We start from the raw sequence: 16,875 nt of genomic DNA, 5'->3' as shown, positions 1-16,875 counted from the left end.
GGTCCCACTTTTGAGAAGGGTAGGGAATGCTTGTTTTGAAGGTAAATCGCTCCCGACTAGTATGCAAGAAGCAGGGATTTTGGTGATTCTAAAACCGGGGAAGGACCCTACAGTTTGTGGTTCATATAGGCCGATATCATTGCTAAATGTAGATGTAAAGATACTGGCAAAGGTTATGGTTAATCAGCTAAGTAGGGTGATCCCCCAACTTGTGCCTCGGCAACAGGTAGCGGATAATATACGGAGGACTTTGAATATTATTTGGGCAACGCAGACCCAGGGGGATGCTTTGGCCTTATTGACAACAGATGCTGAGAAGGGTGGAATGGCCCTTTCTTTGGGAGGTCTTGCACAGAATGGGTTTTGGACCTAAATTTCTGGGTTAGTTGCAATGTCTATATGAGGCCCCTGTAGCTCGAATTAATATTAATGGGGGTTATTCTCCACAGTTTCAGGTTTTGAGGGGAACACAGCAGGGTTGCCCACTCTCACCATTATTATTTGCATTATTTATTGAACCTTTTGAGAGCAGAGTTCGGCTTCAACCTGATATACGAGGACTTTCTGTTGGGGAAGTAGAACATAAGATAGTGTTGTTTGCTGACGATGTACTGTTTTAAGTATACATGCCTCACTTAACCTTGCCCATTATAACCCGAGAACTTGATAATTTTGAGAACCTATCTGGATTTAAAGTTAATTATGATAAATCAGAATTTCCAGGAGTTACTATTTCAGAGGCACAGGAGAGTAGCTTGCTGCTCTCTTTCGCTTTCCGTACAGCAAGAGTTAGGGGGGCTATAATTCAAAGCATAAAATTTAGTGAGATCTTTTGGAATCTGAATACCTAGATACCAAAAACTGTTAACACAGTTACGTAGGGATTTGCATGGTTGGAAGGACAGATAGATTTCATGGTGGGGCAGGATTGCGACGCTTAAAATGAATCTGCTGCCTCGACTGTTGTTTCTGTTTCAGTCTTTGCCTCTTTTGGTGCCGAGGTCAGAGCTCTTGAGGCTACAGTAGGAAATCTCTGGTTTTATTTGGGGGGGGGGGGGGGGGGGGGGGGGGGGGAGTCCATCACGGTTGGCTAAGAAGGTGATGTGGGGTTTGGTAGAATTGGGTGGTAGGGGTATGCCTAATTTAGTGTGGTATTATTGGGCTGAACAATTAAAGCTTATTTCTATTTTGAGTCATGAGACTCAATCTCCCACAGTCATATTGAAGCAACACTTTGTGAAGTATTTTTCTCTGGATGCAGTTTTATGGGCTTCCCTTTCTGCTCTAGCCTATAAACGGCTGTCTCTCAACTCATTTGTGTCTCACTTGCTATCCCTGTGGGGTTCTCTAAAGCCTAGGTTGCGGGGCTCTTGTGACTCCTCATCGTTTGTACATGTTGCCCAGGAGCCAGCTTTTTCGGTGGGGGTTAGGAAGCCACTTTTCCTTACTTGGGCACAAAGAGGCCTTGTACACTTTAGGGATTTTTTTGGCTATGGGGGACATGCGCTCGTTTGAGGAGTTGCGAGAGATTCACGGGTTGTCCCCATCTGATGTACTTCCATATCTACAACTAAAGCATTATATGTGCAGTCAGGGGTGGTTAAGACAGGACCTGGTTGATATGGAGCACTTTGAAACTTTGTGGGGATCCCTAGGGAAGCTAAAAGGGACAATCAATCTCATTTATAGATTTTTTTTTAGAGGGAATGTCTTGGTTAAGCATCCTTATATGAAGGCTTGGGAGGGGGATTTGGGATATGAATTAAGTGTGAATGATTGGAAGGCAGTGTGTTTGGAGGTAAAGAAATCCTCTCTCTGTGTATTGATAAAAGAAAATGCATTTAAAGTTTTGAGTACTTGGTATTATACACCGGACAGGATCAAAGCTATGTTCCCTGGATCCACAGATCTATGTTGGAGATGTGGCAAAGAATTGGGTTCCTTTTTTCCTATTTGATGGACTTGTGATCTGGTGCGGGGCTTTTGCAAGCTATTACGCAGTGTATGTCTACAGCTTTAGGCACTCAGTGCCCATGTGATCCAAAGTGGTGTTTGCTTGGTTTGGGCAATCGAAGAGGTCTGAAATGGCAGCGTAGTCTTAAACGCCTCTGTTTTGCTGCAACAAAGACTGTAATTGCCACCTACTGGAAGAAGGACAATGGCCCTACATTATCTAGTTAGATTCTGAAGTTAAACTTGATGGGAGAACTAGAGAAATTAACGGATTGTCAGGTGGGTCGGTTTGATTCACTGGCAGACGAGTGGACTCACCTGGATCGATTACTGCAAGATTCTTGAAGAGGGGGTGGTTGGGTGGGGGTGGAGAGGGATATTATGTTAAGGTGTGTTGTATGCTGTGTCCATTGACTATTTATTTATTTATTTGGATTTTGCTCACACCTTTTTTCAATAGTAGCTCAAGGTGAGTTACAGCGAATGCTACATACCTGTAGAAGGTATTCTCCGAGGACAGCAGGCTGATTGTTCTCACTGATGGGTGACGTCCACGGCAGCCCCTCCAATCGGAAACTTCACTAGCAAAGTCGTTTGCTAGTCCTCGCGCGCCCGCGCGCACCGCGCATGCGCGGCCGTCTTCCCGCCCGAAACCGGCTCGAGCCGGCCAGTCCAGTATGTAGCAAGACAATACACTTCAAGGGAAGACACAACTCCAAAGGGGAGGCGGGCGGGTTTGTGAGAACAATCAGCCTGCTGTCCTCGGAGAATACCTTCTACAGGTATGTAGCATTCGCTTTCTCCGAGGACAAGCAGGCTGCTTGTTCTCACTGATGGGGTATCCCTAGCCTCCAGGCTCACTCAAAACAACAACCATGGTCAATTGGGCCTCGCAACGGCGAGGACATAACTGAGATTGACCTAAAAAATTTACCAACTAACTGAGAGTGTAGCCTGGAACAGAACAAACAGGGCCCTCGGGGGGTGGAGTTGGATCCTAAAGCCCAAACAGGTTCTGAAGAACTGACTGCCCGAACTGACTGTCGCGTCGGGTATCCTGCTGCAGGCAGTAATGAGATGTGAATGTGTGGACAGATGACCACGTCGCAGCTTTGCAAATTTCTTCAATGGAGGCTGACTTCAAGTGGGCTACCGACGCAGCCATGGCTCAAACATTATGAGCCGTGACATGACCCTCAAGAGCCAGCCCCGCCTGGCCGTAAGTGAAGGAAATGCAATCTGCTAGCCAATTGGATATGGTGCGTTTTCCTACAGCCACTCCCCTCCTATTGGGATCAAAAGAAACAAACAATTGGGCGGACTGTCTGTGGGGCTGTGTCCGCTCCAGATAGAAGGCCAATGCTCTCTTGCAGTCCAATGTGTGCAGCTGACGCTCAGCAGGGCAGGAATGAGGACGGGGAAAGAATGTTGGCAAGACAATTGACTGGTTCAGATGGAACTCCGACACGACCTTTGGCAGAAACTTAGGGTGAGTGCGGAGGACTACTCTGTTGTGATGAAATTTGGTGTAAGGGGCCTGGGCTACCAGGGCCTGAAGCTCACTGACTCTACGAGCCGAAGTAACTGCCACCAAGAAAATGACCTTCCAGGTCAAGTACTTCGGATGGCAGGAATTCAGTGGCTCAAAAGGAGGTTTCATCAGCTGGGTGAGAACGACATTGAGATCCCATGACACTGTAGGAGGCTTGACAGGGGGCTTTGACAAAAGCAAACCTCTCATGAAGCGAACAACTAAAGGCTGTCCTGAGATCGGCTTACCTTCCACACGGTAATGGTATGCACTAATCGCACTAAGGTGAACCCTTACGGAGTTGGTCTTGAGACCAGACTCAGACAAGTGCAGAAGGTAATCAAGCAGGGTCTGTGTAGGACAAGAGCGAGGATCTAAGGCCTTGCTGTCACACCAGACGGCAAACCTCCTCCAATGGAAGAAGTAACTCCTCTTAGTGGAATCTTTCCTGGAAGCAAGCAAGATGCGGGAGACACCCTCTGACAGACCCAAAGAGGCAAAGTCTACGCCCTCAACATCCAGGCCGTAAGAGCCAGCGACTGGAGGTTGGGATGCAGAAGAGCCCCTTCGTCCTGTGTGATGAGGGTCGGAAAACACTCCAATCTCCACGGTTCTTCGGAGGACAACTCCAGAAGAAGAGGGAACCAGATCTGACGCGGCCAAAAGGGTGCAATCAGAATCATGGTGCCTCGGTCTTGCTTGAGTTTCAACAAAGTCTTCCCCACCAGAGGGATGGGAGGATAAGCATACAGCAGGCCCTCCCCCCAATCCAGGAGGAAGGCATCCGATGCCAGTCTGCCGTGGGCCTGAAGCCTGGAAAAGAACTGAGGGACTTTGTGGTTCACTCGAGATGCGAAGAGATCTACCAAGGGGGTGCCCCACGCTTGGAAGACCTGGCGCACCACTCGGGAGTTGAGCGACCACTCGTGAGGTTGCATAATCCTGCTCAACCTGTCGGCCAGACTGTTGTTTACGCCTGCCAGATATGTGGCTTGGAGCACCATGCCTTGACGGCGAGCCCAGAGCCACATGCTGACGGCTTCCTGACACAGGGGGCGAGATCCGGTGCCCCCCTGCTTGTTGACATAGTACATGGCAACCTGGTTGTCTGTCTGAATTTGGATAATTTGATGGGACAGCCGATCTCTGAAAGCCTTCAGAGCGTTCCAGATCGCTCGCAACTCCAGGAGATTGATCTGTAGACCGCGTTCCTGGAGGGACCAGCTTCCTTGGGTGTGAAGCCCATCGACATGAGCTCCCCATCCCAGGAGAGACGCATCCGTTGTCAGCACTTTTTGTGGCTGAGGAATTTGGAAAGGACGTCCCAGAGTCAAATTGAACCAGATTGTCCACCAATACAGGGATTCGAGAAAACTCGTGGACAGGTGGATCACGTCTTCTAGACCCCCAGCAGCCTGATACCACTGGGAGGCTAGGGTCCATTGAGCAGATCTCATGTGAAGACGGGCCATGGGAGTCACATGAACTGTGGAGGCCATGTGGCCCAGCAATCTCAACATCTGCCGAGCTGTGATCTGCTGGGACGCTCGCACCCGCGAGACGAGGGACAACAAGTTGTTGGCTCTCGCCTCTGGGAGATAGGCGCGAGCCGTCCGAGAATCCAGCAGAGCTCCTATGAATTCGAGTTTCTGCACTGGGAGAAGATGGGACTTTGGATAATTTATCACAAACTCCAGTAGCTCCAGGAGGCGAATAGTCATCTGCATGGACTGCAGGGCTCCTGCCTCGGATGTGTTCTTCACCAGCCAATCGTCGAGATATGGGAACACGTGCACCCCCAGCCTGCGAAGCGCCGCTGCTACCACAGCTAGGCACTTTGTGAACACCCTGGGCGCAGAGGCGAGCCCAAAGGGTAGCACACAGTACTGGAAGTGGCGTGTGCCCAACTGAAATCGCAGATACTGTCTGTGAGCTGGCAGTATCGGGATGTGTGTGTAGGCATCCTTCAAATCCAGAGAGCATAGCCAATCGTTTTGCTGAATCATGGGGAGAAGGGCGCCCAGGGAAAGCATCCTGAACTTTTCTTTTTCGAGATATTTGTTCAGGGCCCTTAGGTCTAGGATGGGACGCATCCCCCCTGTTTTCTTTTCCACAAGGAAGTACCTGGAATAGAATCCCAGCCCTTCTTGCCCGGATGGCACGGGCTCGACCGCATTGGCGCTGAGAAGGGCGGAGAGTTCCTCTGCAAGTACCTTCTTGTGTTGGAAGCTGTAAGACTGAGCTCCCGGTGGACAATTTGGAGGTTTTGATGTCAAATTGAGGGTGTATCCCTGCCGGACTATTTGCAGAACCCACTGATCGGAGGTTATGAGAGGCCACCTTTGGTGAAAAGCTTTCAACCTCCCTCCGACTGGCAGGTCGCCCGGCACGGACACTTGGATGTCGGCTATGCTCTGCTGGAGCCAGTCAAAAGCTCGCCCCTTGCTTTTGCTGGGGAGCCGCGGGGCCTTGCTGAGTCGCACGCTGCTGACGAGAGCGAGCGCGCTGGGGCTTAGCCTGGGCCGCAGGCTGTCGGGAAGGAGGGTTGTACCTACGCTTGCCAGAAGAGTAGGGAACAGTCTTCCTTCCCCCGAAAAATCGTCTACCTGTAGAGGTAGAGGCTGAAGGCTGCCGGCGGGCGAATTTGTCGAATGCGGTGTCCCGCTGGTGGAGAGACTCTACCACCTGTTCAACTTTTTCGCCAAAAATATTGTCCGCACGGCAAGGCGAGTCCGCAATCCGCTGCTGGAGTCTATTCTCCAGGTCGGCGGCACGCAGCCATGAGAGCCTGCGCATCACCACACCTTGAGCAGCGGCCCTGGAAGCAACATCAAAAGTGTCATAAACTCCTCTGGCCAGGAATTTTCTGCACGCCTTCAGCTGCCTGACCACCTCCTGAAAAGGCTTGGCTTGCTCAGGGGGAAGAGCATCAACCAAGCCCGCCAACTGCCGCACATTGTTCCGCATGTGTATGCTCGTGTAGAGCTGGTAAGACTGGATCTTGGACACGAGCATAGAGGAATGGTAGGCCTTCCTCCCAAAGGAGTCTAAGGTTCTTGCCCGGGGGCGCCGAAGCATGTTCCCTAGAACTCTTAGCCTTCTTTAGGGCCAAATCCACAACTCCAGAGTCATGAGGCAACTGAGTGCGCATCAGCTCTGGGTCCCCATGGATCCGGTACTGGGACTCGATCTTCTTGGGAATGTGGGGATTAGTTAAGGGTTTTGTCCAGTTCGCAAGCAATGTCTTTTTTAGGACATGGTGCAAGGGAACAGTGGACGCTTCCTTAGGTGGAGAAGGATAGTCCAGGAGCTCAAACATTTCAGCCCTGGGCTCGTCCTCCACAACCACCGGGAAGGGGATGGCCGTAGACATCTCCCGGACAAAGGAAGCGAAAGACAGGCTCTCAGGAGGAGAAAGCTGCCTTTCAGGAGAGGGAGTGGGATCAGACGGAAGACCCTCAGACTCCTCGTCAGAGAAATATCTGGGGTCTTCCTCTTCCTCCCACGAGGCCTCACCCTCGGTGTCAGACACAAGTTCCCGAACCTGTGTCTGCAACCTCGCCCTGCTCGACTCAGTGGAACCACGTCCACGACGGGGGCGTCGAGAGGAAGACTCCCTCGCCCGCATCGGCGAAGCTCCCTCCGCCGACGTAGTCGGGGAGCCCTCCTGGGAGGTGGCCGCGGTCGGCACCGCACGCGGTACCGACGTCGGGGACCTCAACCTGGGCGATGGGCCAGCCGGCGCCACGCTCGACGGTACCGGAGGCGCAAGCACCGCCGGTACCGGAGGGGTAGGGCGCAACAGCTCTCCCAGAATCTCTGGGAGAACGGCCCGGAGGCTCTCGTTCAGAGTGGCTGCAGAAAAAGGCTGAGAGGTCGATGCAGGCGTCGACGTCAGAACCTGTTCCGGGCGAGGAGGCTGTTCCGGGCTGTCCAGAGTGGAGCGCATCGACACCTCTTGAACAGAGGGTGAGCGGTCCTCTCGGTGCCGATGCCTGCTGGGTGCCGAATCCCTCGGCGACCCAGAGCTCTCGGTGCCGACACGGGGAGGAGACCGGTGTCGATGCTTCTTCGATTTCTTCCGAAGCATGTCACCGGAGCTCCCCGGCACCGACGAGGAGGACGTAGAATCCATCCGTCGCTTCCTCGGGGCCGAGACCGAAGAGGGTCGATCTCGGGGGGGCTGTACCGCAGGAGCCCTCAGGGTAGGAGGAGACCCACCCGAAGGCTCACCGCCACCAGCAGGGGAATGGACAGCCCTCACCTGCACTCCACTCGATGCACCACCGTCCGACGACATCAGGAGACGAGGTCCCGGTACCACCGACGTCGATGCAGCTATCCGATGTCTCGGCGCCGATGCAGAGGCCCGATGCCTCGATGCACTCGATGCAAGGGCGGCCGAGGAAGATGGTCTGGACGCTGACGACGTCGATGCACTCGAAGATCCCGGTGCCGATGCCGACGAAGAGCCCGAGAACAACACGTTCCACTGGGCTAGTCTCGCTACCTGAGTCCGCCTTTGAAGCAGGGAACACAGACTGCAGTTCTGAGGGCGGTGCTCAGCCCCCAGACACTGAAGACACGACGAGTGTCGATCAGTGAGCGAGATAACCCGGGCGCACTGGGTGCACTTCTTGAAGCCGCTGGAAGGCTTCGATGTCATGGGCGGAAAAATCACGCCGGCGAAATCAAAAGCCGAAATGGCGAAAATTGAAGCACCAAAATTTAGAGGGAGAAAAATCTCGACCGAGGCCGAAAGAGGTCTACCCCGACGACGAAAGAAAACTTATCGGGGCAAAAAGCTGGAAATACGGGGAGGATTGACACGAAACCCGGGGAGGGTTTCCGGAGCACTTCCCGCACTAGAAAAAGCTTTTCCGAAGAAAAAACACGCTCAAAAAAAACTTTGGACGCGCGAGGCTTCCCGGGGCTCGACACGGCGAAAAAACGACCGTACCGAGTGCGGACAAAAGAAGACTGGCCGGCTCGAGCCGGTTTCGGGCGGGAAGACGGCCGCGCGGGCGCGCGAGGACTAGCAAACGACTTTGCTAGTGAAGTTTCCGATTGGAGGGGCTGCCGTGGACGTCACCCATCAGTGAGAACAAGCAGCCTGCTTGTCCTCGGAGAATTTCAGATACACTGGGTATTTCTCTGTCCCTGGAGGGCTCACAATCTAATTTTGTACCAGAGGCAATGGAGGGTTAAATGACTTGCCCAAGATCACAAGGAGCAGCAGCGGGATTTCAACTGGCCACCCCTGGATGTCAAGACTGGTGCTCTAACCACTAGGCCACTCCTCCACTCCACAATTTTTTTGGCGTTTTGCTGTCTTGCATTGAAAATAGACATATTTGCTCTGCTTGTTCTTTTTTTTTTTATTCATTAATAAACATTCATCGCTTAAAAAAAAACTGGTCTTGTTCAAATAATCACCAGTGGTTCTGAAAAAACAGGTCTGGCTCAATTTAAGAAATAAGCAAAACAAAATTTTGGAAGGCAAGTGATTATACTATCTACTAAATTCTCTTTCCCTAAAAAGTCATAAGAAAAACAACATCACCTTTTTAATACTTCAGTATTAAACAAATGAGCCTCAACTGCCCAGAGCTGATGTGAAGTCTCAACTTGAACGTACATGCACAGATCAAAGGGCTTCTCTTATTGGCCTCATTTAGTGACTTGCAAAAACATCAGTGGGAAACAACTCTCTGCAACTGAGAGAAAAAGCCACTGAAGATATAGGCTAATTCACCAATGCTGTGTAGCTACAAAAATTAATAACAAAATTTGTGGCGTCCCTTTTACTTAGTCTTACAATAATGTAAAAACAAACATAATTTAACAGTTCCATAGGTTTGTATTGGCACTCCTCTCATATGAGGAAAGGCTAAAGAGGTTAGGGCTCTTCAGCTTGGAAAAGAGACGGCTGAGGGGTGATATGACCAAAGTCTACAAAACTTTGAGTGGTGTAGAACGGGTAAAAGTGAATCAATTTTTCACTCTTTCAAAAAGTACAAAGACTAGGGGACACTCAATGAAGTTACATGGAAATACTTTTAAAACAAACAGGAGGAAATATTTTTTCACTCAACTTATAGTTAAGCTCTGCAACTTGTTGCCAAAGGACGTGGTAGCGCTTAGTGTATCTGGGTTTAAAATAGGTTTGGACAAGTTCCTGAAGGAAAGGTCCATAGTCTGCTATTGAGACAGACATGGGGAAGCCACTGCTTACCCTGGGATTGTTTGGGTTTCTGCCAGGCACTTGTGACCTGGACTGGCCACTGCTGGAAATAGGATCCTGGGCTGGATGGACCATTGATCTCACCCATTATGGCTATTGTTCTGTTCTACATGCAATGGCGTAAACCCAGGACTGGACCAACCCAGTCCTACGAATCTGGATCCATTTGGCAGCCTTATAATTAACCTAAAATTTGCTTCCTACTTGAGGAAGCCTCAATTACAACAACTCAGGGGCCACAATACACATAAATCTACCCTGCCTAGGGTAGTTCAGGATAGGCTGTCCTCAGTAGAGCCAGACAAAGCCTTGGTATAGATGCCAAGAAGGACGGAGTGGCAGTAAGTTCAAAATCTTTACACGATGATGCCAAGTGCTGTTCATTAGCTACTCTAGTGGGTAGAGGAAAACTTGCTGAGAGAGAACAGAAGTGTATGTCTATGTCCTTATTGTCCCAATGTAAGGAAAGCTGATAAGACAATAGCTGGACATTGCTAACATAAAAAAAAACACACCTTTACCTTTTGCATCACAGTTCGTTGTCTCTTGCTCAACATTGTCTGAAATCTTATCTCTTGACACCTTGATCAGGTACAGGTGTCTTTCCCCAGATTTGGAATTGGATATCAAACACACCTTAGCTCGGTTCATTGCTGCCTGAAAAACAGAATGTAAAGGCTGTTTTTCCCCATCTCTGACCATATGAAATCCCACTCCAGGACCACCTAATACTGTTTCTTTAACAAAAGCAAATTAAAACAACTGGTTTTCAGAGACAAGTGGAAATTAAAACAGCTGCATGACTATTCATCTAAACTGAGACTCAACCTGGGCAGTCATTGCCTTAGAAAACAAAAGCGAAGATCAATTAGATGAACTGCCCAATCTTGCTCAAGGACTGAATTAAAAATTTCTTTACTACATATGTCACACAAATTCAATGTTACCAAAATTTAAGCTGCAAATAGATACATAAAGTCTAATAAGTATAAAACTATTCTTTTGTATTATTGATACGCTTTTTCTTGCTCATACAAGTCTTGGGGTAATTTCTAAAGACACAAAATGCTTATCCATCATAGCATATCCCCTAAAGACAATCATTGGTTCAAAGGTTGAGGACTCTTATTAGCACTCCTATAATTTAAAAACAAAACAATGCAACAAAGAATTACAGCTTCAGAATGTAAACTCTGCAATCTGGGTGCAGAGTAGGGCTGTACCGAATATTCGTACTTGATTCCATTCAGCCTCGAACAGTGCCCCCCCCCCCCCCCCCAAATACATTATTCGTATTCAGCCGACTAGTGATTTAAATTTGTATACAACTAGTCCAGGGCTCTACTGTGCTAAATCCCATTGATATAAACATTTGATCTCTGATTTCATATTACTTCTTTTATTATGTTTTAATGTTAAAAGCTCAATGCCCATTTTTCATATTCGGCTGAATATTTTTCATTATTCGTATTCGACCAAATAGTAAAATATGCTATTCGGTACAGTTCTAATTGAAAAGCATGGTTTTTGTACTTGGTCACGAAAGGCAGCTACACTAATATGCCTTTCAGCTAACTAATCCATCTGAGACACTGACAGAGAGAAATCATGGAGCTTTTCTCACTCATAGATATAAAAATACATGGTGTGTGTGGGTGTCTCAAAGACAGCAAAGAAGTGTATGTATGTGTGTGTACTGAACTACTACACCTAATCATTCTAGGATTTTGTCATCCTGCTTTGTCAATACAAACTACAGGCCAGAATACTTGGGTTTGAAAGCTGAAAAACTGGGGATGGCACCAAGTATCTTCCATCACCAACTCCTGACTCTGCACATGCACCAACTCAGGAAAGCTGCGGCAAGGTGAAATCATGTCCCCTTGCTACCCATATTCAAGCCCCACCTAAAACACCATCTTTTTGAGCCTTATTTCTCTTAATCCCTGGCACTCCCTAACAACAGCTTTGTTGATTTCAGGCATGCTGTCTATAGCAAATACGTTTCCTGAAGCCTCACGTCTCATCTCTGGTCTCAACTTAACTGTAAGCTCCATGGAGAAGCAACAAATACATGTGGCGGGGTATTTTCGATATGACGTCTAAATCAAGTAGTGAACACAGCAATTTTTGAACCAGAAAAACATCTTTTTGTTTCAAAAATGGCCATTTCCTTGACATTTTGTAAATGTTTTGTGCTCAGTGCATTTTTCTTTTGTGACCATTTTCAGTTTAAAAAAATAAAAAAAAGGCCAAGAGAAAAATGCACAAAACAAGCCATTAGGACGTAAGGGGGTCTGAATGCTTAGTAGACTGTTCACACAGACATCCCAGCAGAGCAGTGAGGCACCCTAGGGATCACTGAAATGGACTTCACATAAAAGGTCCCAGGAAAACATCTCACCATTACCCCCATCTGTACACCCCTACAATAGCCCTCATGGCTGCAGGTGTCATCTATATGTAAATACAGCAGGTTTTTGGTGGATTTTGGAGTGCTCACTTTCCACCACAAGTGTACCAGTTAGAATGGGATAAGGACCTGGATCCTCTTCTCTACAGTCCACTGCACTGACCATTAGGCTGCTCTAATAGGAATGGCCATAACATCTGGTGCTGTAATAGAGGCTATGTACTGTTTCTTGCTCATCTTTGGTGTGATGGGGTCAGTAACTGAAACAGGTATAGACCAAAATGTCCAACTTGAGCCCTGAACGTTTTTTGCTTTATTCCATTATGGCAGAAAAACGTCCAAGTTTTGGAATGCCCAAATCCTGCCTCCAACACACTCCCTTGTGATTTAGATGTACTGTAGATGAACTGCATAGAAAAACATCTTTAAAATGGGTTTCAAAAACAGCAATTTGGACGTTTTGGACAAAAAACAGAAAAAAGTCCATCTGCTGCATTTTGCCACTTTTTGGACATTTTTCTGTTTCAAAAATAAGCCTCTATATAAAACTAAAGAAATGGTGAGTAGTAGTAGCAGTAGTAGTAGTAATAGTACTAGTATCTGAAGTTCACTTGTATTTTGAAGCTAAATCTAGAAGGACTTCAAGAGTGAACCCACCTTTAACAGCATAGCCAGCATAGTGAATAGCGTGTCCATGTAATCATACAATTTGCCTTGTGACAACAGCAGAGTGGATCGATGAAGCAGCAATTTTAATTCCTAAATAAAAGGTTGAACATTAAGTAAAAGGTTTACAAATCTTCATTCACATTTTCATTAAATCACGAAACACTCTGGGGGGAGAGGATTGGGGGGGCTTTTGTAATAATTGTTGATAACCTTGTTATTTGTTGTGTGTTATAGTTCAATAATAAAAAAAGTTTGAACATAACAAAAAAACCACTCCGGGGCCAGCCCCATTTGTTAGATCTTAGCACTGCGGCGAAGGAGACTCGGCCTTCAGTTAAGTTACATTAGGGGTTAGGAATGCCAGAGGTGCAATCCAACTCAATTCTGATTAGGAAAGGATGACAACTACTATTTCTTGGGCAAGCCTTCCATTTCCTGTGGCAGCAGAAAGGTAAATTCATTGTGTAACATATTAGCATAAAGCTAATTATACTTTATAAAAATAAAGTTTCTCTCTGACATATCTTGTGTGCCTAGATTATTTGAGAGGAAGAGAGAAAAAAGTTCTTACCATCTCCTTTGTGTGACTGTATTTAATTTTATTTGTTGTCTATCTTTTTAGTTTGTCCCACCTAAATATTTTCTTTCACCCGTGCCTCCCCCTATGTACCAGCTGTTTTGTCTTTTGGTACTGTCTGCTGTTCTTTGCAGCCCCCCTTCCTTTATGTGTATGTTAAGTAGATGTATTTTAGCCAGTTTAATTTATGTTGCAAACAACATACAATTATTATAATTCTAATAGTGGTGTACAATAAGCCCATTGGGAGAATATAACTGACTGTAAGCCACACTGAACTCAAACCTGCTTGGGATAACGTGGGGTATAAATGTCATAAATAAATAAATGTGCAAGCATGACCTGGCAGCATATGAAAAACCAGTAAGAGTGCCTTTCTCCTACTACCATCTAGGTTACAAAGGGGCAGGAAGGATCATGGAGTTGGGGGAAAATGGGAAAGAGGACTGGAGATCAAGTACAGACAGAGTGGGTGCAAATAAGCCTGTTTGCACCAGGAACTAAAGTGCCTAGTTAGAGTTCTGAAGAGGGGACACAAGATGAAGAGGAGAGGAGGGACAAATTAGGAGGAGAAGGAGTCATCTTCGACTCCTCCCTCTCCTTCTCTGCGCATATCCAGCAGATAGCCAAGACCTGTCGCTTCTTCCTCTATAAAATCAGCAAAATTCGCCCTTTCCTCTCTGAGCACACCACACGAACTCTCATCCACTCTCTCATTACCTCTCGCCTTGACTACTGCAACCTACTCCTCACTGGCCTCCCTCTTTGCCATCTATCCCCCCTTCAGTCCGTTCAGAACTCTGCGGCACGTCTTATCTTCCGCCTGGACCGATACACTCATATCACCCCTCTCCTCAAGTCACTTCACTGGCTCCCGATCAGGTACCGCATACAGTTTAAGCTTCTCCTATTAACCTACAAATGCACTCGATCTGCAGCCCCTCCTTACCTCTCTACCCTCATCTTCCCTTACATTCCTACCCATAACCTCCGCTCTCAAGACAAATCCCTCCTTTCAGTACCCTTCTCCACCACCGCCAACTCCAGGCTCTGCCCTTTCTGCCTCGCCTCACCCCATGCCTGGAATAAATTCCCTGAGCCCATACGCCAGGCCCCCTCCCTGCCCATCTTCAAAGCCTTGCTCAAAGCCCACCTCTTCAATGTCGCCTTTGGCACCTAACCACCATACCTCTATTCAGGAAATCTAGACTGCCCCAACTTGACATTTCGCCCATTAGATTGTAAGCTTCTTTGAGCAGGGACTGTCCTTTTTTGTTAAACTGTACAGCGCTGCGTAACCCTAGTAGCGCTGTAGAAATGTTAAGTAGTAGTAGTAAGGAAGGAGGATTAAAGAAACTGGGTTCGTAGAGGTAGGGATCCTAATCAGTAGAGGGAGGGGGAAGAGATCTAGTCTCACACACTTCTTCTCAATGGTTTCTTTTTTCACTTATACTCATGCATATATGCCATTATCCCCCTACCAACATGGGCACACTCCCTCTAATTCCTTCAGCTTGCACACACATATACCTCACATCCCCTCTGAGCAACTCACTCACTCACTCACATACAGATTCCACATACCTTCTATCTCCTGCACAGGAAGACATGACAGCCCAGGAACAGTGCTACTGTTAAGCTCTCAATGTAAAAGCCAGATTGGTGCAGAGGTGGATATAGGCTGTCATTGCTTACACCTAACCTACCAGTCTCGCATGGCAATTCTGCAGGAAATACAGTATTTTAGAGCAGCCCATCCCAGAATTGCAGGTGACTCAGAGCACAAGTGACACTTGAGGAAACTTCTTTTCAGCCCCCCTCGCCACTAAGATTATTTGTAACTGGTGTACAGACTAAGATAGAGGCTGAAGGAGGTGTGCAATTTATATTAAAAAAAAAAAAAAAAAAAGAGGGAAATATGGGGGAGGGGGATCTTGCCACTTGCTGCAAAACAGAAGTCTACCTGCTGAGCAGCATTAGCATCTTGTGCCAGAGTATCTGGATCATACATGGGCTCCAGGGCCTCCAAAGCTCTCTCAGGCTGACCAAGCTGCTGCTGAAGAGTGGAGAGGGAAATCCTCGCATCCAAATGCAAGGGTGCCATGTCGACCACTTTACTATAGCTCTCGGCAGCACGCTCCATGTGTCCCAAAGCTTTCAAGCACTCTGGAAACAAAGAAATATAAAATATGCCTGCAGTTAAGGGCCAGAAGGCACACCTAGCCTACAGAATTCACTTATTAAAATTTGCTATACTGCCAAGCTGAAAACAGATCACAGCAGTTCACAATAATAAAAAAAAGAAAAGAACTCCATAAATATGATAGAAAGTAGCTAATTCACCTCATAAAAACATACACCTTCAAGATCCACACAAAACATTTTTCCCCCAAAACAAATAGGTCCACTTCTACCCACCTGGACCCTACATTCTGAAGGCATTAACAAAAAATGGGTTTTTCAATAAAATTTTCAATTTATTCAGTGAATTCAGCATAGATAGGAATAAGCAACTTATTCCAGAGTGTAGGTCTAGCCAGAAAAATGCAGCTTCCAGTGTTTATACTCCACATGAGCTTTGGAAGGAGTAGGTATTACTAATCTATGATCTCAAAGTGACCTACATACTCTTCCAGGAATATATGGTACTGTCAGTGATGCAAGATATATGGCAGTATTCTCATACAGTGCTCTACGGGTAAACACCAGGGTTTATTACCATAAACTCAACTCTATAATGTACCGGAAGCCAATGATGATGAATTAATAATAGCATCACATGATCATATCTTTGAGCCGTACTTAGTGACCACATAGTGGAACTCTGAAGTGTTTTCAGCTGTTTCAAATTAGAGGCAGATATTACTGCATAAACTATATTACTGTGGTTGATCCATGAAAACAATAAGACATGAATAAGTGAGTGAAACACTGCATCATAAGAAAAAATACTCCTAAGTGACTGCAACTGACATAACACAAAAAAAGTCCTTTTTCAAAACATTTAAAATATGTTCTGTAAAGGACAAATGAAAATCTATTATCACACCTTGGTAAGTACGTATGTACTTATTCTCAACACATTTACAAAGAAAAGAAAAACTCAATTCAGCGTAAGCTGATTACAGAATACATGAAATAAAACAGTACAAATAAAATCTCCTTCAGTCCACAATCAATCTTAAGAAATATGGGAAGAGAACAATTTAAGATATAACACCTAAATATTAAATGAATCTAACATTGCCACTGGAGTACCTAACCTGGGAGTACAGAGGGTGATCAGAACACCCTATGAAATAACAGGTTGTTGACTTTTTGATTGAAAAACTACAGACTCCAGCTGATCTCTGGTTTCCCCTTCATTAATTCACAAGCAGAGATAGCGAAGATACATACCTGTAGCAGGTGTTCTCCAAGGACAGCAGGCTGATTGTTCTCACATGTGGGTCGAATGTCTGCGTTGGCCCGGGAATCGGCAATTTTGC

The 16,875-nt window shown here is 46.8% G+C and overlaps 1 protein-coding gene across 2 annotated transcripts in view; it reads right to left on the bottom strand.

Moving 5' to 3' along the window:
• The window catches only part of GTF3C3 (general transcription factor IIIC subunit 3), a 102,242-nt gene that overhangs the window by 20,223 nt on the left and 65,144 nt on the right, over positions 1-16,875 (bottom strand). The window contains exons 11-13 of one of the 2 annotated variants that reach the window (XM_030209743.1): positions 15,351-15,553; positions 12,799-12,900; positions 10,244-10,385 (exon numbers count right to left, since the gene is read on the bottom strand). In XM_030209743.1, coding sequence (XP_030065603.1) covers positions 10,244-10,385; positions 12,799-12,900; positions 15,351-15,553 — 447 coding nt within the window. The remainder of the gene's footprint in view (positions 1-10,243; positions 10,386-12,798; positions 12,901-15,350; positions 15,554-16,875) is intronic. The other variant, XM_030209744.1, reaches the window with a different exon arrangement.

Source organism: Microcaecilia unicolor, chromosome 7, assembly GCF_901765095.1.
Source record: "Microcaecilia unicolor chromosome 7, aMicUni1.1, whole genome shotgun sequence".
NCBI lineage: Eukaryota > Metazoa > Chordata > Amphibia > Gymnophiona > Siphonopidae > Microcaecilia > Microcaecilia unicolor.
The sequence above is the reverse complement of the archived record's forward strand: the minus strand, read 5'-3'. Positions and strand labels throughout refer to the sequence as shown.